Raw genomic sequence first — 22,543 nt, 5'->3', positions numbered from 1 at the left:
CTGTAGAGACTGGAGAGAGCTGCTGAATCACTGAGGAAACAGCCAAGGAAAGACAAAACATCCCCTGACCTCTGGATTATGGACCTCATAACAAATTGCAGACCCTGGACATCGGCACAAACTGAACCTGCTGCCTCCCTGCCCCTGGGACAAGCTGCAGTGCTCTGTACCACGGGAGCTCGGCCAGGGCTCTCTGTGACCCTGCCCATGGCCTATGCCAATGGCATCCTGCTTCTCACCTCCCCTCCTTCCAGCCTGGTGGTGTCCAAAACCACACAGCCCCTCTCCTGACTCACAGCCCACAGAAGGGTCCATCCTAAAAAGTGGCCTGGCTGCCTGTGGCTGTCTGGTAATGTAACAGGTGAACACAAGGCATCATTGCTAGCAGAAGCACACCAAGCACAGAAGCACTTTTTGCAGATTTTTAAATTTTTTTTTTATTAAAAAAATCTCTTCAAGTTGAAATACAGAGTAGCTGGGAAAGAGTCTCACAACATAGTAATAAAACATCTTTATTGCCTCTTAAATATAATCTCTAAGACTATAAGCCTGTAATTCCTGTTAAATCTCACTTAATTGAATGGTCTTTATAGGCTTTCCTCATTAGAGAATGAACACTGAGTACTGGCAATAACACAACACTGGGAAGAGAGTGGAATGGGGAATAAATCAGGAACTTGAGGGAACATTGCAGAACCTGCAGACACCCAGCCAGCAAAAGGCAGGGGCTTGCACAGGGCAGCAGGAGTGGGGTCAGGGGCTGCATATCCCCTCCCTCCGGCCAGCTTATGGCCAGGGGACAAGGACGACGTGGCTGGACAGGTGAGAACTTGGCCTCACATCACAGTGCCCCAGGAGGAGGGATAAGCAAGAAAACAGTAGAGAAAGGAGATGTGACAGGAGAGCTCTGGGAGCAGCGCTCCTGCCATAGTCCCCAGCTGGGACTCTCCTGGATCTCTTGGCTACAGCTGCTGGCTCTGCTCACGGGTGACATGAGCCACGAGCACTATGGCCTCTAGGCAGATTGAACTGAAGTTAAAAAAATACAAGATTTTCCTTGTCAGTGCATAATTTCATATTCAACCAGCTATCCTCTAAACTGATGAAGTCCTGGTGCAAAAAGGGGAATTATTTCAGCTGCTGGAGTGAGAGGAGATCCTGAGGGCTAGGTCTGCTGGTTCAACTGAAATGACGGCTGAAGAACTCTCATGAACCCCTTGAATTAACACGGAGTGCTCCCCACCTTGATGTTCCTGGTACCATGACAGCACAGCTTCTCTGCAGGGCTGGCTCTCAGACAGGGTGCAGGGTGCTGCTCCCCAGCCAGCTCGGTCAGTTGGTGCTGCCTTCTCCCCAGGGGATGGGAAAGAGCTGGGCCCAGATGAAAAACATCTCCTCAGAAACAAACCTGAGGGGGTCTGTGGGATAGATCCAGTGAAAAAAGTGCTTTGCTCTTGGTGCCTTTCTACTGTCACGTAACAGGAAAAAAAAACCTGTCAGCTGCCCTGCCAGTCCCCTCCCATGAAATGTTGTTTAATTCACTAAAAAATACTGATAAGAAAAACCTGAATATTTTATGGAAACTTCCTTTTGCACACACCAAACCCTGCAACAAGCCAGGAGAGGTGATGAAATATATTCCTTGACACCTTCTGCTAGCAGTGTACAAGACCACACGATCTTTCCAGACACTTCCCTGACCAACATATGCAACTTTCCAGCACTTGTCTCTGTCTTCCACTTATCATTTGCCTTTTAGCTTTACCTTGTCTTCCCAGTGTTTTTATTCATGTCCTTCTCCTGCTGGGCTCCTGCTCTTTTGGGGTGCAGTGTCAGAAGGAGGCAGTGCTGAGTGCTGCTCTTGAACTTCCATGCTCAAATCTTGCCCCTGCTGGTCCAGGGAAGGCTGAGGTGCCTGTCCTGTCTCTCCCCAGCAGGCAAGTCCAGGGCAGAAGCAAAGCACAGCATCATGTCAATGTGCTCTGGCATAACCCAGCATAAGCTGCAGGAAAATGAAGAATTTCCCCAAGCCTGCCTGCTTACCTTCTGGGAATGAAGGTACTGAGGCCAGGAGCGCATCGCTCCGCCAGCTGCTGCAAAGCACACTGTGCACAGGACACAGCAGTGCCACTGCTGTAGGAGACCTGCACCCGACTCAGTGCTGCTGCCACAGCCACGCCAACATCTTCAAAAATGGGTCTGCGATTTAAAGTGATGGATTTTCAGACACCTCAAACCCACCTGCCAGACCAGGTCAGAAGAAGCATCCACGAAGGGCCTTGGCTGCAGAGCATCTTGTTTGAAAAGCCAAGTTCTGGGTAGAAACCTCCAAACCAGGGGCAGCCTGAGTCCCTGTTCACCTGGGAAGACTGTGGCTGGCACACTCAGCACCGTGGGCAGACACAGCTGCAGGGAGGGCCCGTGGACACGGCCGAGGGAACAGCAGTCACGATGGTACTTGCAGAAGGTGAGGGGTGGCTATCACAGTGAGAAGCTGCTCTGGTTCACAGGGTGCTGACAGACACAGGGAAGAGACAGCAAGTAAAAACATCCATGCCCAGCCACAGTCTGCAGTCTCTGGGGCTGCTGAGAGCACCTAGATGTGGGGCTCCCCGAAAGCTGCGTTCCTCTTCTCAAACCTCATTTTGAGCTCTGACACGAGGGCGTTGTGGGTGCTGCTGTGACCTTTCTTCTTCGGTGGCTTGATGACATGCTTGGGAGTGAGGGAGCCGGACACGGTTGGCACCCGCCACCCTGGGCCATCGCCTCGGGGAGCCAGGGCAGGGGGCGGCGGGGGCACGGGGGCTGCTGGCGGCACGGGGACAACCTGCACGTTATTGTTGCTGTTCTCATTGTGCAGGCTCTTCACATCCTCCTCAACCACAAACTTCTCTGCAGCGTTGCTGGGCCTCTTGAACTTCAGCCACTCCATCCTGACTGTCCGGGATGGCGGCACCTGTCTCTTTTTTATGATCCTCCTCACCGGCATGACTTTGTTGGACCGCTTGTTGCGCCAGAACATGGCAGTAGAGATCATGATAGTTATCAGCACCATTATGCCCATGACACCAGCTAGCACTCCTAAGGCTTTCATGGGGTTATCTTTAGTTTGCATCAAAAAGGCGGCCATAGGCCCTTTGTGAAGAGTCTGTAAAGGAGTACAAAGAAAACACATGACTTACTCCAGGGGACAGACAGTGACCCAGAAATTTCATTTGTCCAAAATATGTTACAAGTAGAGCTGATTGATGGCAGTTGTGCCTAAAAAAAAATAAATGAGAGTCACACAGCCAGTCCAGTCCAGAAGTGGAGAATTTAGATGGGGCTGGAGACTGGGTAAACATTATAGCACTGTGAGGTAGATGACTTGAACACAAAAGCTTACAGAAGTACTGCCACCAAATTTGGGCAGATTCCTTCATGTCACCATAGTGTTTAACTTGCAAGAATGGAGCAAGAAAATAATTGGCTCAATTACTGAGCATGGCATTGAAAAGGATTAGGAGAAAGCTTCTGCTTATAAAATGCCAGTGTACAAATGAGTAGTTAGCAGATATGTGCTGCATTCTGTTTTCAAGTACTCTTTTACAGACATAACAAAACTCTTTGAGGTAGGGGAGATAAGTGGAGCTAAAGAGCTTTGTTTATAGAAAGAAAAGAAATCAGCAATGACATATGCTACATATGGCATATTAAGGACAAATGAATGGCCAGTTCACTTTCCAGCTCAGCACACTGTGCGTCTTGGAGGTCCCCGTATAATTTTGCGGATTTTGCCCTGCGGGTGGAGCTTGGATCTTTTCACACTTTTCCAGTACATGATGGTGGAGATCACCATTGTAACAGAAATGGTGGAAAGGACGCCACTCATGCATATTCCATATATTGTCCATGGACGCTTCTTGAGGCCTAAAATATAGGATTTTACCCTGGACTTGATCTGGAAATATCAAAAATAAGAGAAATGGTCAACCCTCACATGGTTATATTTGAAAGAGGCCAGTATCTATTTTAAATACAGCTGGGGAACTAGGCTGAAATGTGCACAGGATAGAGAGCCTATAAAATAAAGGGAGCTAAGTGTTGAAATAGGCGCAGGAGAGGAGGCAGTTGCAATGACGTTGAACTGAATCCAGAAACAGTAACAGAAGTTAGGAAGCACATATAAACACCTGGCTGATTGGGGAATAAAGGCTAGAGGCATGGCACATAGATCACCCTTATTCAGGGCATGGAAGCCTATCCTTGGACTGCATTTCCAAGAGAAGTTCATCTTGAATACAGGTGGTGTCTGAACAGACAGTAGTGCTATGTAAGGCCAGGAGAGCCTTCAGAAATGGCACATTCACATGCAGGTTTGGTTACTGAGAGCTGGTCATAAAGTGAAGTGTGGCTGCAGAAAGAGAGGGCTGTCCACTGTGCCCTAGTCCCCGGTCTTTGACTACAGGAGGGAATCCTCACCCAAACTTTGCATGTCCAGTGAGCTGTGTTTTAGTTAGGGGTCTGAGCTCCCAGCTTTTGGTCAATGGGGAGAAAAGGACCCCTCTGGAGCAGTAATCACCATATGCTAAAATAGGTGTCAAAGACAGTGTGTATAAGGACAACCTTGTCAGTAGCTTGGACTTGAACCTCTGACTTGTAGATCAGATGGATTTCCCTGTGTGACTCTAATCTAGGATGCCCATTTCTTTCCCCTCCCCAGTCTGTGGGGGAAGATGACTAAGAGTATCCCAGCGTGTGCTTCAGAGTACCTCTTGTCAGTAATATCACATCCATAAACTAGGGCATGTATATTAGCTAATAAACACCTCCTTGTCTTAATTTCTGTTTTTTCACAACCTATTTGAAACACATTATCAATCCCACTCTTCTCATACCCTGAATGTGTCCCATTGCCAACAAGAAAGTGGCAAAGAAATGCTCGTGAAACTCACAGACCATGTTACTGGGCAGGTAGGGACAAATTTTCATCATTTTGCTGTACAGAGAGTTCTTCCAGTACATAATTAGGAGTGGACCTGAACCAGAAACTAAAAGCAAAGCAGCCCATGACTTTGGTGGAGCTTAGACTCACATCAGCTTTGCTGTTCTGCATTATATGGATTTTTTTTTTGTACTTAAATCCCATCAGATGATAGAAATTCTACCCTGGCTTACTTAACTTCATGTGAAAGTCAGATAAATTAAGTGTCAGATAAACCCTGCTAAGTAGTATGTGACCTGAGTCCACCTGTTCCGAGTTTTGTCAAGATCTATTTTATAGGAAGGCACTAATGGCTGAAGAGTATTTGACTAGGTATTTGAAAACCTTGAATAAATGAGATTAGACAGAAGTACATGTTGCCCATGTACTACAGCTGCAGAAGTAAGAACAGATAAAAAATTGTATGGAGAGTTTTGACATTTGGCTTTGTTCAATCGCTTGGCCTCAGAAAATCTGGCATCTGTTCAGAGCTTCCAGTGATGAAGAGATGATTAATACCAAAACTAAACCCATTAACAGCTAGCTGGTTCAGCCTCTATTTTAGTTACTTGACCTCTACTATACAAAGCTTTGCCTGGAATTAGCCTTGGACAACAACTGTTCTGCATAAAAACATCAGACATTTTGTAAGCACACAGTGGGAGAGTTTCTGTTTGTCATGGCCATGACACTGGCAGGATAAATAGAAGGAATAACTTGCAATACAGGCCATGAATGACATAATCCTAGCCAGGCTGCAGAGACACTTAGGGGAAGTGCACATTTAAAACATGAAGTCCTTGTGTTGATTACCAGCAATGCCACGTAGCCAGCTCAACAAATAGTGCCACTATCTGTTGAATTGCTGAAGCTGTTGTTTTTTTCCTAAAAGGCATGCTGCACTTTGAAGGGTACTGGTTTTTCTGGTGCACATAAAATACAAGCAGATACATGATTAAATGAAAGCTGTCACGTCTCTGTGGGCTGGGACATGGAAGAAACACTCTTTAACAGTCATCAGAGGAGTTAAAAAACCAAAATACCACTGCTCACAGAAGATAATGCTCTGCTGCTTTTTGGGGTTTTTTTGGCTGTGGTGGCTTCTCAAGTGCCTTTCCTAATGCATGGGTTGCAGTGAGCAGAGCACATGGGCCAAGTATCCAGAAGCTGGACCCAGAAGGAATGTGGTTGAGCTCTTCAATCACATGAGCAGCTAAGGCTCACCAGCTATATTTAGGAGTCTAAGTAAGTAGGCAAACCTGTTAAGAGCCCAAGCTATTGCAGATTATTTGCAGATGTGGCACTTAAGGGACATGGTTTTGTGATGGACTTGGCAGTGCTGGGGTTGGACTCCATCATAACTGTTTGGTTCAATGATTGTGTTACAGACATCTCAGGCTGTGTTGACTTGAGCAAGTGGATCTGTACAGTCTGTGCAATGAACCAGCCCACTTCCACACATTCAGTGTTTCTGGGGTTTTGTTCTAGCCTGGTTGCAGGGAGGAACTGCCTGTTGGTGCCTAGGCACACTAGGTGTGCTCCCAAAACACATTTTCCTCTGAAAGAATCCACCTTGTGTGCTTGGAGCCATGTGAGGCACAGGCCATCCCACAGCATGTGGGGATGATCAGGAGATTTGCTTCAGAAGTGAATCCTGATCTGAGGTAGAACACCAGCTGCCCCTGCAGTGCTTATCCCAAAGCTCAGTGCTGTCACTGTATCTGAAGGCTGTGTTTGCATCACTTTGCAGTACAAACACCAGCATGAAGCAAGACTTCTCAAATCAAACCAATATTCATTTCAAGTCCATAAAACCGTGGAAAGAAGAGGCTAACTGCTCTGCAAATGTGGCAAGGGCTGTTCAGTGCCAGCAACCACAGCTCCCATGGTTGCCATTAGCATGAAACAGATGATCTCCATGTTACTTCAAAGATTTTTGTCAAGCCTTTCAGTTAAGAGAATCTAAAACTGAGACTCACCAGCTATATTTAGAAGGCTAAATGAGTGGTCAAAGCTATTAAGAACTACAGATTATGCTGTCTAAATATGGACTTAAGGCTCAGTCTGTGAGGAGGTGTAAATAAACGCCCCCTCTACATTTGCAGAACCTCAGTGGAGTCATCAAGAGGCCAAGGGATGCCCCCATAAGGCCAGCTTTCAGGAACAGGAGTGGGAATCAGCCTCCTCTGAAAATATCAGGCAGGAATAGATTTCTGAGTGAGACATATGGATGGAAAAAGACTGGCTTTTCCAGCATATGTTTTTTCATTCTGTGAAAGGGTATTTTTTATTTATTGTGAAAGGATAGGATATTAAGAGATGCCCCTCAATACCAATTTCCATAAAATCAGACTCAGTTAAATTAAAAGGCCTTTGGATTCTTTTAGCACTCTATTATTCTAAGAGAAGGTCCTTTTGATGTGCAATACTGCTGAACTTAGCCACAAGGCATCCATCTCGAAGGGCACAGACTTGTGCTAATTGCAATGGTAAACGTTAATCAGAAAATATGCCTGTTTAATTACTTACTGTGATTAACACTGCAGGAAACCTCTAGAGGATGCATTCAAAAATATCCTCCTTATCCAAAATCAGTAATACATAAATGCCCACCAAACAGTGAAATAAGAGCCTTTGTACAGCTGGAGCACAGGGGGATGAAATGCACATTTGTAACAGCCTCAGAGAAAGAGAGAGAGAATGTGTATGCAATATGCCTACACCAAGAGATTGTTTTCTTCACAAAGTGTTGGCAGTGACTGTCTGTCCCTGGGACACAGGCAGTGACCAAGGGTTTGGGACACTAGCACTGTACCTCATGTACCTGCAAACTGAAGTCTGTTTCTGCAAAAAAGATGGGATGCTATGGGATAAAAAATCCCCCAACCCAACCAACCCAAATCTTTACAAGCCATGGAAGAAGTAATAGAGACATGTACAAGAGGTTATGGAGGATGTGACACTAGATTAGTAGCCCAGATCCTGCTGAAGAAACCAACTCAAAGAAAGAAGATGCTGTTGCTATCTCAGACTCTCTGTTGGGACTTGGAGCATGGGAAGAAGGAAAAGAACTCTGTGTGAGGAAATCTATGTCATCACATGCTCTCTGCTTCCCCTTCAGACTTTATGAGGAGGGCTCTCCCTCACCTTGTGCCAAATATGTACCCCTGGAGGGGGAGAAAAGGGAGCAGACAGGGGATTTCATACAGGACACCATCTTTCATCAGGTACTGCTATTGCTTCAGGAAACTCTTTATCCCAAAGTATCAGCTACTTTTGTTTTCCTTACAGTTGTCCTTCAGCTGTTGTCCCCCAGCAGGGAGGTGTGGGACACCCTCCCTCCACTCACACCCATCAGCCCCACATGCTGACAGAGAGGTTTCCAGCTCACCCAGGAGGGAAGGGGAGGCTGGTGGCCACCAGCAGGGACATGCCTTAGGGCTGTGCCTGGGTCCACCTGCTGCCATGCACTCCTGAAACTTGCAGCATGTGAGGAGCCTGGAAGCAAGGCAGGGAGGGCAACTACTCCCGCTCTTGGCTGTGGGCAGCAATTCTTGTTTGTTGTATAAAACCCACCAAAACTTCATTTCCATGAGAAATCCAAGTGCTAAGCAGGGCATTTCCTTTGTATCTGTAAGAACAGCTAAATCTCTAGACTCACCACAGACAGACACCCTGCATGCAGAGTCCCCCAGCTCCACGTGGCAGAGCCTTGCAGCAGCAAGCCCAGCCCACGCTCACAGGGCTGGCCCCAAAGGCAGCCCCATGCCAGGCACTGCCCTGCTAGGGCAGACCCAAGTCCCCTGGCAGGCCAGCAGGCTCTGACCTGTGTACGAAAACTATCATGTGAATGTGCCTCAGAGTACCAGGGGAATAAAAGGAGATGGAGAAAACAGAGACAGATTATAACAGACCTAAGGGCAGTGGGAGCATTGTGACCAAACAAAGAGAAGGCCAGCTGCTGTCTGGAAGATTTGCATCTTTGTCCTGTTTATGTGTGTGGTCCAGAGACTGTCAGGCTAATGGTGTGTTTCTCATCTGCTTTAAAGCCCATTTCCTCCCTGCTGGTACCTAGTTAAAGGCATGGCAAGGCAGTTACAATAAATAAGAATCGTGCAAGCATGTGCTGCACACCATAAGTCCCTGCTTGTTCTTCAGCTGACTTAAAAGCTGGACTAAGGAAAAGCTCAACCTACATGTGCAAGACTGTTTTAGAGTCTTCTTGTTTCATCTGCTAATAATGCAATTATTGAACTCCCATCCAAAGTTCAAAGTACTTTAAAGCATTTCTGTCAAGTTTTTTCTCACTTTTCCTATGTCACTTAAGTTGATTTCTCTGATTTAGTTCACTCTGACCCCAGCTGTTTTCCACTCACTTTTTGTAAGGGAAAAAAGATTTTTTTTTCTTCTGGATGAAAATAAAACAGCAGAAATGTAGTAGTCGGGATTTACCATTACTCTCAGAAGTCCATAGACCTTAATTCATATCTAACAATCTCTAACAAAATCTCATCTCCCAGCTATATTATGCTCCTACCTTTGTACCTTTGCAATATTTCTGATCAAAATATCTTTCACATTTGTGGCTGTAGAATCCAGCTTCACCACAAGGCTATAGAAATACTCTGCAAAACAGAGCTGGCAAGAAAGTCTCAGAAATAGAGCAAGCAATGTCTACCCTTTGGTGCCTTTCAGGGATTGTCTCCCACAAGGACTTTTCTAAAACATTTGCTTACCTCTTCTGTGATATCAATCTTCAGAACTGCTGTGGTACTGAAGGATGGGGAGCCTCTGTCTTTGGCCTGGACCACCAATGACCATATGCAATCTTTATTGTTTGTGATGTTGTGGATGATGTCCAGAGATCGGATATAGGATTTCAGCTTGATCTCCCCAGTGCTTTGGTCTATGTCAAACACATTGGCTGGATCTGCTTGCATGATGGAATAATCCACAATATTGTTGGGTTCTTCTGCATCTTGGTCTATAGCCTGGTAGGGGAAGTGTGAAAAACAAAGGTGTAATTGTTTGTATCTCTGCCTGAGGACAAACACCTTCTGATCACTCACTTCTGATAGTATCTGTGCCATGACTGGGCTGCTTTCATTTAATTTTGGAAGGTAGGCTACATTTTCTAGTGAAAAACAGCAGGACTAGGCTCCTTTCTTTATAAATTACTTCTATTTGAGATGAAATAAAATCAGAGGAAAAACTGAACTGTAACCTATCTGTAGAATGCAAATGGTCCTCAGCTGGGAGCTTCTCACACAGTGTGGGGGACAAATGTGAAGTGATAAAGAACAATGGGATTAGCTCCATGCCATAAACTATAGCTGCCTTAATTTTTGTGCTCTGTCAGAATAAACTGCTAACATTAGGTGTTGTGTGATCAGGCTTCATGGTATGCATTTAAATATGTGTAACATAGGATGTTCTGCCTGGGAATGAGTTATTGCATTTTTTCACCTTCTGTTCTGCACTGGATTATTGGTTATGGTTCTTCAAAACGAAGGGAACTAAGTTGTGTGGTTGAACACAAAGGGGTGTCAGGAAGGTTATGTGTTCAAAACCCTTTCATTCACTTATCTTGTTTGGGCTTCTTGTGATCACTGTATAATCCAGGACTGTCCCCCAGCTGATTGTTCAAATGCTGTAACAGGACTTTATATTCTGCCTATAGAATTTATTTCTCCTTCTCAGCAGTCAGTAAATACTATAATTCTACACTTTAATCCATTTGTTACATCCAAATGGCTGTGCAAAATAAAGCTGCAAGAAAAGACAACTTTCAGACATTCATCATAACCCCTGAGAGTAAACAGCAGAGCCAGGGCTTTTCCAAAGCACTCTGCTTTGTGACACACGGTGCCATCTCTCACCTCTATCTTCACTGGTGACCCAATGATCATTGTCTTCTCCTGGATGTTTTCATTGAACTCTGGAGAGTGGTCATTGACATCTAGCACGGTGATAAACACTTCAGCCAAGCTGTATTTCCCATCTGTGTCCTCTGCTTTCACATAGAAATTATACTTTGAGTTCACTTCAGCATCTAGCACAGCCCAGGGCTGGGTGTAAATTATACCTGTTGATGGGTGGATTAGGAACCTGGAAAAGAAGCAAGGAAAGACTTTTGCTCACTTAATATATGTTTAGATGCCACCTTTGCTCCAGGCTGTAAAGACTGAAATGCTGTGCCCAGACACTGGTACTCTTCACCTAATTCCTCTCTCTTTCCAAATCTTTCACTCTACCTGGTGTTTGTCTAGTTCCTTTAGGCTTGAAAACCTGAGAACTATCAGTGTCTCATAGTTTTCTCTCTCTTGTGCCATTTTAGCTGCATTTTCCATTAAAAGTCTTTGTCCTCAGTAAATGCTCAGTGTGATGGCCTTCTCCCAGATTGATTTTCTTGCATTAAAAGGAAAAACATTAAGCCTATATTTTTACCTTTTTTTTTCAGTTTAAAAGTACAGTGTAATAGATTAAGTCCTGCATAAATTAAGATTGATTTATGTCACCTAAATATCTAAAAGAAGTGTGATGCATCTCATATTTAAGGTCTTCACTTCTCAGAATGGGTAGGAAAAAAATCTGCTCTTAAATCTCCAAACTACAGAGTAAATTATCTTTTCCAAAAATAACCATTTTTCCATAGACTGACACTAGGATGGAGTGGGTGTTCAGATTTATCTGTTGCAAGTTCAGTTTTACACATTTGTAATTATAGAGACACTGTCAAAAGTGTCAGCCCAAAGTTTGGATTTATAGAGAAGACACCAAAAAAGTGTCTTTTTAAAATGGACTGCCACTGTAGGCTCCAAGCAGGAGTGCTTTTAACAGATTAAATTTTTTATATTTCCTTTGATCAATGTACAGGGTAGCAAAATATTTTCTGTATTCCAGCTCTGAATGCAATTGAGAGTGATGATAAAAGGGGCATTTAGCAATCTAGAGTCTTCAATTGTTCTCATAACCCTGTTAAATACAAATACAAGTTTTGATGAAATCCAGGATCTGTAGGTGGGAATAGCTGTGTAGGAGACAGTGCCTGTGCTGCCTCCTCAGCACCCAGCCCAGCCTAACCATGCAGACAGCACTCTCATCATTCTCATTTTAGGGGAAGAATAGAAGTGCTCCCACTGGCAGCTTGGATTATCAAAGTAGGATTGCCATCAGATGGGTTTCATCTTCTACATTTAACACTATTTCTCTTACTCCAGTACAACTCATCTTTCTGCCCACACAACTGCACACCCACTGATGTAATATCCAAGACAGAAACATTGTGCCTCTAGCTGAAATTCTCCTATTTGCATCAAACTGTGTGTTCAGCACATCTAGAGGTGCCAGGGCTAGAAAAATCAATCCAGCCTTGCAGAGTGATGCCATTCTAGCAGGAGGAAAACAAACAAAAACACTTGAAAAGGAAAAGTTCACATCATAATTTCTTCATTCAACAGCATAAGAACAGTGAATCTGAGCAGCCCCATAATGCCAATCAGAATAAAGTTGTGCTTATATTTTTTTTCCCCTAAATCCTTTGTCAACAACCTTCTCACGCTTCTTTCCACCAGCTGCTGCATTCTAAACCTAAGAGGTCTGCCTGCATGACATGACCTTTTCTTGCTTCTCTCTGTGCAGTTAGCAGCTAGCTTAAAGACTTAGTGAAGAGGCTCAAAATAATCCATCGTGGAAATGCTCCCAAATGTGTATCCTTCTGGCTACAGAAGTGGTTCACCCTTAACATCTTGGATTTTGGACTTTGATTGTGCCTCCTAAATGGCTTTCACCTTAACAAGAAGAGTTCAGCTTTAGCTCCAGGTGGATAATGTACAGAGGAAAAAAGATTCTTGAGATGAGTGCCTGAAGAGCTCAGGCTTTTCATTCATTTCCAGCATCCTGCCCTGCAGAATGCAGGCTGCAGCAGGAATATCTATGACAGCCATGTCATTGATTCCACCATGGACATGGTGTGAAGGAACCAGTGTTTCAACATGTTCTACCCTCAGCACTGTTCCCAAAGACAGGGAGGCATTATTACCAAATCAAGTAAGCATCAAATTCCTTTTTTCCTGATGCAGGACTATTATATTTAAGTATATGAAAGGCTTTTAACAGCCTTTGCAGCTGACCTCCAAAGCTGAAGTGTATATCCTTGAATATCTTGTCTCCCTTGATTTATCTTGACAAGAGCTATTTGTAAAGCCATGTGGAAAGGGAAGGGGAAAAAACCCAAGAAATTATTTTTCTGTAGAACTGACTTTTCACAACTAGACCAAAATCTCTCTTTCTCTTACAAGTATTTTTCAAATGGTGATTGAACAAATCCTGTGTATTGATACTTTAGCTGCTTTGTATCTCTTTGGGGGTTTGTGGGTAGAATTCCTTGGGTTGATGAAATAGATGTTTAATGATCACAGTAGCTTCACAGTAGTAGTTCACAGAACTCACAAAGAACATGGCATAAATGTTCTTGGAAATGAGCAGACCAAGAATGAGCTTGCTAGCTTTCTTTTAAAATTATTTTACAACTCTGCTCAGAGGTTATGTAGTTTTATTTATTTACTTGTTACTTACAGATCTGCTCCTGTTCCATAGATAGAGTACTTGATTTCTCCCCAAAGCCCTGAATCTGGATCTGTAGCCTTAAGAAAAGAAGAGAGTTTTACTTTACTAAAATGGAAAAAGAACTGTTTCATTTTTATTTTAACAGGCCCAAATGCTTTTCACTCTCTTTTCCATCACATTTTTAGTGGGAAACCACATGAGCAAATATGCACCTAGAAAGTGCACAACCCACCACCAGGAAATGTCCCTGCCAGCCCCAGGAATGCTGTCCCTGTGCCGGGGGCTCTGGCACAGAGAGTGACGCTAGATGGCCCCATCCATCCACAGTTACCTCCCCCTCCTTTGATGGAGATGGAGATAATCTCAGTGACATGAACACACTGCCAGCTCTCAGACCCTCCTAATTATCAGTTAAACATTAATGAATATTCCCTAGACAAAATTATTTACTTCTTATATTGTATTTTTAAGCTTCTGCTTGTTTAATTAAGTCAATTTATAGTAATGAATAACAAATATTTCAATCTATACATTGTGTTTCAGCTTTGTTTATTTTTTAATCACTCTTGTGCCTGTGTGACTTTTAATAATGCATACACTACTACCAGATGATATCTTTGTTTCATGCTCTTGTTGGCTTCCTTTCTCAGCTCAGGCTTAGGAAAGCTATTGATTTGGTAGCAGCTATTTCCATAGGCTCCTGCTCCTCTGATAGCTCTGAGGAGGTGTTACACTATTGATCTGGCCATCAAAATTCATGGTGGTGCTGGTTGATTCATTCATCCCCCTGTTTAAATATCTGACAACTGGAACAATGTCTTTGATTCCTGCATGATCAACATAACACATCTGCAGCCCTACTGGTAGGTGTAGTTTTGTTCTTTGGCATGAGCTTGTCAGATTCTCTAACCCCATGATTTTGACCACAGCCTAGTTTAATACTGTCTAACTTCACTTAAAACATCTGCATACCTGGGACTTCTTCCAGAATTGCCATTCTGAGTACTTGAAACATCTTAGGTTTTCACATATAGTTGTGAATCTGGGTCAAGTACTGAGTTGACAGCACATGACTAAACTTTACATGGCCTCCTTCAGCTACACGTTCCTGTGCACTTTGGCTCAGAAATTTTATTGCTTCTGCAAACATTTTTTAAATCTCTTCTTTTTTTGCTGTCCACATCCTAGAATTTTTTTACTCCTCTTACCTCAAAGATAGTTATGTTTAAGAGTCTGTAATAGATTTCCTATTAGTTTCATGCAATAACCTTTTCTCTATTGTTTATATTTCAGTTCTTTGATTCTTCCATTGCTAAAATTTGCCTTCAGCACTTTATTATTCTGATTATTTAATCATCTTTCTTACATGTTGCCAGCTTCTGCTGGAGATCTCTGGCAACCTGCCTCCACCATCCTTACCTGTGTGGCCTCTGCAAGGTGACTTGCATCCCCCACCAAGGCCAGGTGGCCAGGAGCTTTCTTGGCTTTGTGACATGAGGGCTGTTTCCAATCTCAGCAGTTGCATTAGAGAGAAGCAGCTGGAAATGCTCCTCCAGCACTCAGGGCCCATGTAATACCCTAACTTTCTTTGTATGAAAATGCAAGATACTGGAAAATCCATAGGCATATTTTTCCCACTGTGAGAAGATGCATACATAGGGATCTTTTTTTCCCAGTCCTAAGCACTTTCATTTTATATTCTTGCCCTCATTAACTGTTTCATGATCCTTTAGCAGCCAGGTTCCTCCCAAGAGGAGGTGACTAATACCTTCTAAGCAGCTATCTTGTTTTCTTTTTACTCATACTTAAGCAAGCAAATCCAGTAAATCCAATTCCACTTAGCCATAACTGAATCTTCCCACTGGACACTGATTTGGCTGAGGCTTTCTTAATACTCAAGGGCCATGTGATTTGTCTTAAAAGCAGATGGCTCATGTTGTTCTAAATAATATTTGTCAAAACTTTATTTTTTCCCAAAGTGATTTTTTTGGGTTGATTCTGGAAAATAATTGGAGTTTGGTGCAGAAGTCAAATGTTGAGTAAGATTTGTTATTTGCCCTGTCCACTATTTTTAAGGTACTTGAATTGTTTCCACAGACACCCTGAAAAGAGAACACTTCTTTAGAAGTGAATGAAACTTACTGTAACAGCAACTACATTGGAGCCCCCTGGGGAGTTCTCAGGGATCCTGGCAATGTAGTAGTCAGAGGAGAACTTGGGGACATTGTCATTGGTGTCCAACAAGTGAATCACCACGTCAGCCGTCGAGCTGAATTTCTCCGGTGTGTTCACCTCTATTGCAAGAAGCTAAGAAGAGAAAAACCAGAAATCACTACAAAGCAGCTATTAGTTCTCTTAAAGGAGCTTCCTCCACCATCTGTGGCACATCAGTGCATTTTAGTCTGGTTGGAGCAGATAGGTCAGAGAGCTCAGAACCAGGGAGATGATGAGCCAGGTCAGCGTGCGGCCTTGGCTTGTTTGTATGTGCTTGCTTGAGGATGGGCAGTCAAACTGTGGGGAGAGGCCTTCAAACCCTGTGCATTCATATTAGACTTCAAGTGACAGATGTGACTAGTCATAACTAACCAACACACATCCAAAAACCAGAACAGAAGTTGTCAGTCATCCCTGGGCAGCTCCTAGAACTTTGGGAAACAGAAGCACTGAATTATTTTGAATAAGCACATAAACTATTGTGATCTTTTGCAGAGGAAGTTCTTCATCAAGAAAGAAGTCAGGAACAATAAACTGCACCAAACAGGGTAAAAAGATGAGGGAACCAGTTGTTTTGAAGCAGCATTACTCCCACCCCAAATGCTGGATGGTCCAGCATGTACAGTAGAATCCCATGTCCCAAAGATTGTGAAGAGTTGTACTACTGACTTCATGGCACTTCTACCCTCATTGCCTCATGCTGATTCGGACTTCATCAGATAAAATGAGGGCTTTTGAATTGCCTCACTGTCTCTGAGGAGAACAGAGCTCTCTGACATCACTCATTCTTAGAACTGCTCATCTGAAAGGACAGGCAATCACATAGAGTAAACTGAGTATTTACTGTATCTATCTGCTCCTTACTGAGCAAAATCTGCTGCATTTGGGGAGCATCAGTAGGATGCCTCAGCTGGTAGAGCAGCAAGCTCAGGTGGTCTGTGGTGGTTCTGTCAGCAAGAAAGAGCAGTTTCAACAATGGGTACTGAGATCCACTGGGACCTTCCCAGGGTCTGTCCCAGGTGTCTGCATCACACAGGATCAGCACTAGGCCATCAGTCCTGGGCTCTGTGGGGGCTGAGCCCAAATGGCTAACACCAAAAACAATGGTCTAATGTTTGGTTTTCATGCTTGGGCAGAGACACAGTTAGCACAAAGCAGGAGGGCTCTGAGAAGACAGCACACCACGAATAGACTACTGAGCAGGACATGAACTGAGATCTAAGAGGCTGAGCTGAGAAATCTGGCTGCAGGGGTTTTAATTGCTAGGGGACGTGTCCCAGGAGCTCCCACAAAGAGGGAGTGCCTAAGGGAGCTTTGGCAGGAGCAGCAGGGCTGCCACAGCATCCCCTGCTCCCCTGGGAGCTGTGGAGCTGATCCTTCCTGTGCAGGGACCATGGGGAGGGTGAGTGATGCTCCCCAGCCAGTGGCACCCCCGAGTGCCTGGGGGACACCCTGGGCTCAAGGCTCTGCTCTGCCAGACTGGGACAATTCGTGTCACCTCCAGGTTAAAGCAGAAGATGGGGAGCTGTTCAAGTAGACAGGGAAATGGCTATCTCAGTGTCATCTCCTAGAGCTGTGTCTGCTGTGTGGACATTTATAATGTTTGGAAATAAAGAGAAGAAATGAATCTCGAGGGATTGCTTGCAATTAATTAATGCTGCTCCAAAAGGGGAGCCTGGTCACTCCATTGCTGTGACCTCCCAAACTTCTGTGTTTGGGAGTCTCAGGTGGTGTTGCAGCAAAAGAAATTTTTGAAGGGACAGCCATGCAGACATCAGCAAAAACCTCCTCATGAGAAATCTCAGTTTCTAAAGCAGTACAGAGGTAAAATCTTAGTGCTGATTGTGCACATGGAGCTATTACTAAATTATAACATCTTTGCTGCAGCAATCAGCCCATCTTAATACAACTTATGAAAGTTCAGTATTTTTACTATGTTTTCTACACTCATTTTTATTCCCTCTCCTTTAAGCAGCCACAGTCCTGCCATGTCAACATGCTGACAACATCTTCCTTCAGGGAGGAAATTTTGTCAGCTCACTTGCCTGCAGTGTCTTATGCAGACCTGTACTGTTTGTATCATGCAGAGAGAAAAAAAAGTGTAAAACTATTACTTCACAGGACTACATATAAACAATTCATACTTAGGTGCCAGAAGAGCAAACTGACATGCAATCTTAAAAGTGGTAGGTGAATTTTTGAAATAGAGTTTGATTTTGGCAGCTGAAGACAATCAGCCTCACCTGGTCCCAGTCTGTAGATGTGAGTGTCTGCAGCATGTCCAGGCTCCTGCCAAGGCAAGATGCTGAAGGAGATGGAGGCAGGAGGTTTGCCCCCAAATCATGGCAGCCCATAACAAGGTGGGACAGCAATATCTGGCCCCTGTGGCAGAGGGACTGCAGAGATATGTGAATTACCACTGCTGCCATACTTTGGGAAACCCATTTGAGCTCTTAGCTGAAAATGAAGGAACTCCTGACTACCACCTACATTTAAGAGCCAGCACTAAATGGAAGATAGGTTTCTCTAGCAGCCTTTGCTTCAGAAAGTTTTTCAGTGCATCTCCCAGACAAATTAGCTTTAATTACTCTCTGGCATTTTACTCTTCAAAGATGAACTAGAGGAGAGGGATCATTGCTTACAGAAAAAAACCCAAAACCCTGAAGATAACCTCTCAAAGCTGTTGTGAAATCCACATTAAATAGAAATATATTTCATCCAAAATTCTAACCAGAATGACTACGCTGACAACTAAAACTGGGTAGGAAGTGATTTGAACTTTGCAGGAAAGTGAAGCCAGCAATGAGATCTTTATGAAGTATTTGCTGCCATACATTGCAACCATATCATCCATCTGCACCTTCTCCATTTGGAATCCAGAAAAAGGCTGCACTTTTTAAGCCAAGTCTTATAGTCTCCAGTAGAAATAATTTTGGAAAGTCTTTCTCCAGTAGAAATAATTAAAAAAAAAAAAACAAAAAAACTGCTTAAGCTATAAAAATATATATCCTTTTTCCTGGTAATTAATTCTTTTGGTGTTCATGGCAATCACATTAACTACTTTGATTTCTATTGGCATTCATGAGGAGGCCATGTGTAACTCCTTTACTGATATTTTGGTAGTTTAACCTGAATAAATGTGTGCTTGTTATAATTAGTTTCAGTAGCACTTTATGGCCCTTTCAGAATCTTCCACTTTAATGCAGTAATGATGCCTCATATTTTTGTAGCATCTATAACCTATAAAGCTCAAAATGGCTTAGGAACATTACAAGAAGAGGCCTGAAACATACTGAAGTGAAACTTGCTGAGGACACAGAGCAAACCATACAGCAAGGGGGAGAACAAAATTGTGGAATTTTGGCTTTTGGATTGTGCAAAAAGTGCCCCTCTCTGTATGTTACAAAACTAGCATATGTTAATTCTCAGCTAGATTGTTTTGGCAGTTTTTTAAATGATTACAGGGATTGTCTATGCAGTTCTTTGCAGTCAGAACTGAAACATCTACACTCAATTTCAGAGGCAGCTGACAGAAAACCAGGCTACTTAATTATCTTGTTGATGAGCCAAAGAATCCATCAGGGAAGGTGATAATGCAAGGTTCCAGCTTTTGGATTAAACTGGTTCTTGCAGGGCTGGTTTAGAGCGTGGGTGAGCCTCAGGTCAGCCTGCAAATGGCCACATAGATAGATAGACTCTGACAAAGGCAGTGAGCAATTTTGGGGAATTATCTTCCAGTCAGCTGGGGTCTTCAGGCTGCCAACATCCAAAAGCATGATCGTGAATCAAATTACTTAGCACTAAGTAGGTAAAGTTCTTGCTGCAGAGAAATTAGGATTTCATCCTGTGAATGTATCATTGTGAGTGCAGAAATAACACCCTGAGGGTTCAGTCTAGAATGATTCAGAGCCACCAACATGTACAGTTTCCAGAGAGACAAAAAAATCAACATTTTGCACTGACTGGACTAAATCAGTCCACAGATGCATCCATTAAACCTTGTGAAGGTGGTGAACCAGAGGCAGAAATGAGTTTCCCTTACATGGACTATCATGTCTCTGATAATGCATCAGACAGCTCTGGGTGGATTAAGAAGCTAAATCACATCAGATACAAAAGCCATCATACTCGTACTGTACACACTGAAAAAGAGGACCTGGAAAGCAGAAGTACCTTGAAGGTTAACACCTTGAAGCTTTCATAGTCAATGGCAGCAGAATTTTCCACTATTATTGTAACCTGAGCCTCATTCAGGACAGTTTGAGGAACCACTCGGAAGATGCCACCAGGTCCAACAAGACGGAGGTTGAATTTAGCATTGGCTCCCTGTTGATAAAAGCAGATATGACATTGATTGTTTTCAATAATGTCAGGTTTCTTACAGCCTAGATTGCTCTGTTTCTTCAAACTACATGAAATGAGAACGAGCCTTCCTGCAGAGAGCCCTCTACTCTCCATCCCCTGGGCAGGAGATCACTAAGAAGCTTAGTTGTATAATCCCTCCAGCCCTAGTCACAAGACAGACACAGCTTTTCTTAAAATAGACTGACAGGCTTGGTTATTCTTTCAGTCATAATGGAAAAACCCTGCAGCAGGCCGGGCTAAGAGAGGAGTCTTGTGGCAAGCAGCCTTGGGTTTTGTGCCACATACTGGGAGCTAGACAGAGATGACACCACGTGCATATTGGCAGGGAAATCCTGCCTCTTCCTGCTTCCTGCCAAGGAAAGGCAACTGAGCTGCTCCAGTAAGGACAACACAACCTCACAAACCCAGCCTCACAGAATGGTTTGGGTTGGAAGGGACATTTGACATCACCACATTTCAACTCCCTTTCCACAGGCACAGACACTTCCCTCTAGACCAGGTTGCTCAGAGCCCGATTCAGCCTGGCCTTGAACACTTCCCATGTCCAGCCTGTGTCCTAATAACTCATATGCTGTGTGAGTTGTTCTTCATGATGAAGATGCAGAATCACAAAGACAGGCAATTTCCAAACAGAGGTGGAGTATCACATTTTGCACTGATTGGATTAAGCTAGCCCAGAGATGCAAACATCAAATCTTTTTGAAGTTGACGCACTTGTGAGGAGAGAGGAGCTCCACTTGCACAGGACAAAATCTGACACACACTTGACAGCTCCAGGTGAAGTGAGAAGGCAAATCCCCTTACACAGATAAACCTTCTAGCCAGAGAGAACATGGGAAGCAGCAGTATCTAAAAGGTTATCATCACTTGTATGCAAGTAGGGAGAGTGAGCCAGAGCCAGCTGGCCAGGCTAATTCTTTTAAACCAAACTGGAGCATGTAAGAGAAAAGATGAAAGGGGGATCCATATATTTCTGCCTTACAGGAAAGATGTGAAAAGGAACTGAGCCTACCTCACCAAACTCTCTGGCTTCACCAATTTCTCAGTGTCATGTTTACACTGTGACAAACAGCCAGATTCACTGCCTGCCTGGTGCCACGCTCTGCCTGTAGCATGAATCTTGAGATGATGAATTTCTAATAATAACTTTCAAACAGGACAACTTTACTTTCAGCTGTATCCCTGGAGAGCTTGTTATGAGCAGTTCTTGAGCAGCCCTAGCTCATGTCAAGAGAAAAAGGATTCAGCAGTATGGAAACAGAATGACCTTGGATCCAAACTCAGTGGTCTGTGTTGTTTGGTCACACAAACCCACTCCCCAACTACAAAGATGATAATGGGCTCTCTTTTGCTGGGTGGTAAAGCCAAACACACAAAGCCACAGCTGCTGGGCAATGGAAAATGGTGCTGATGGGAAGAGTGGACAGTCTGACAATACAGTCAGACAAAGTCATACAAAGTGTGTGGCACATGGGACTGTACATGACTAGAAGGGTGGCATGGGACAGGGAGAGAACTGCCTCCCTCCAACAGTTGAGTGATTTCTGCCACTGATGTCCGTGGAACCCAGATCTGCTCAGAGCCAGCCATGCTGCTGCATGCCTCCAAGCAGACAGCCATGGGACACAGGAATGACTGAGGGAACAGCAGCACTGAGTTCTAAGCCACACTGAAGAGGTCTGGGAGAGAAATTTCTGTATCATTTTCTTGCAAGTAAGCATGGCATTTCCATCAATCTGTAGGCCTAAACCAGACCTTAACCACAGCTTCCTCCTCCTCCTCACTTTTTTCATCCACTCCTCCAAAACAAAGAGTCTCTAGCAGCTGTGGCAGAGACAGACACATGTTTAATTTTCTTCTCTACAGAATCATCTTGGATAGAAGGGAAAACATTGCATTCTCTGCCTTAGAAGAAAAGCCACCCATCCCCCCAGAGTGATGCCTTACGCTATACTAGGAAGCTTCTTGAGAAATCTATACAGTGTATTTATCAGTGTTTTCTGCTTATTTTATAGCCTAACTTGCAGCCTGAATATTTTGTCAGCCTAGATATATATTTTGTCTCTAAAGAGAAGAGATGGGTTTTGTTTCTCCCCTTCTGCAGCACCATCCCCCATGACAATAGCAGGATAGACATAGCACTGCTTTGAAAGCAGTCATTTATCTGCTCGCTGCAGAGCAGCAGGAGGGAGAGGGAAGAAGCCAGTGGGTTTGATAACATACAATACCATCAAACCAGCACAATACTGAGCACAGTTACAGAAGAGAGTTCTTTCCAATAGTAATACAATTGTCAGATGCATCAAGCTTTCTTCTTGTCACTACCTAACCTGAGGCTAATTCAGATGGATGTCATTCATACAGTATTTAGCTTAGGGGTCCCTATGCTGCCATAGCACCTACAGGTATCACAGGTCAGTTAGACAGCAGGCT

At 43.8% G+C, this 22,543-nt stretch overlaps 1 protein-coding gene across 1 annotated transcript in view; it reads right to left on the bottom strand.

Moving 5' to 3' along the window:
* Positions 1–2,155: 2,155 nt before the first annotated feature.
* CDHR1 (cadherin related family member 1) overlaps positions 2,156–22,543 on the bottom strand; it is a 43,296-nt gene continuing 22,908 nt past the window's right edge. Inside the window, exons 12-17 of the mRNA XM_036385698.1 lie at positions 19,919–20,071; positions 15,674–15,838; positions 13,541–13,608; positions 10,843–11,071; positions 9,700–9,954; positions 2,156–3,148 (exon numbers count right to left, since the gene is read on the bottom strand). Coding sequence (XP_036241591.1) covers positions 2,597–3,148; positions 9,700–9,954; positions 10,843–11,071; positions 13,541–13,608; positions 15,674–15,838; positions 19,919–20,071 — 1,422 coding nt within the window. The 3' untranslated portion in view covers positions 2,156–2,596. The remainder of the gene's footprint in view (positions 3,149–9,699; positions 9,955–10,842; positions 11,072–13,540; positions 13,609–15,673; positions 15,839–19,918; positions 20,072–22,543) is intronic.

Source organism: Molothrus ater, chromosome 8, assembly GCF_012460135.2.
Source record: "Molothrus ater isolate BHLD 08-10-18 breed brown headed cowbird chromosome 8, BPBGC_Mater_1.1, whole genome shotgun sequence".
NCBI lineage: Eukaryota > Metazoa > Chordata > Aves > Passeriformes > Icteridae > Molothrus > Molothrus ater.
This window is presented reverse-complemented; position numbering and strand designations above follow the sequence as displayed.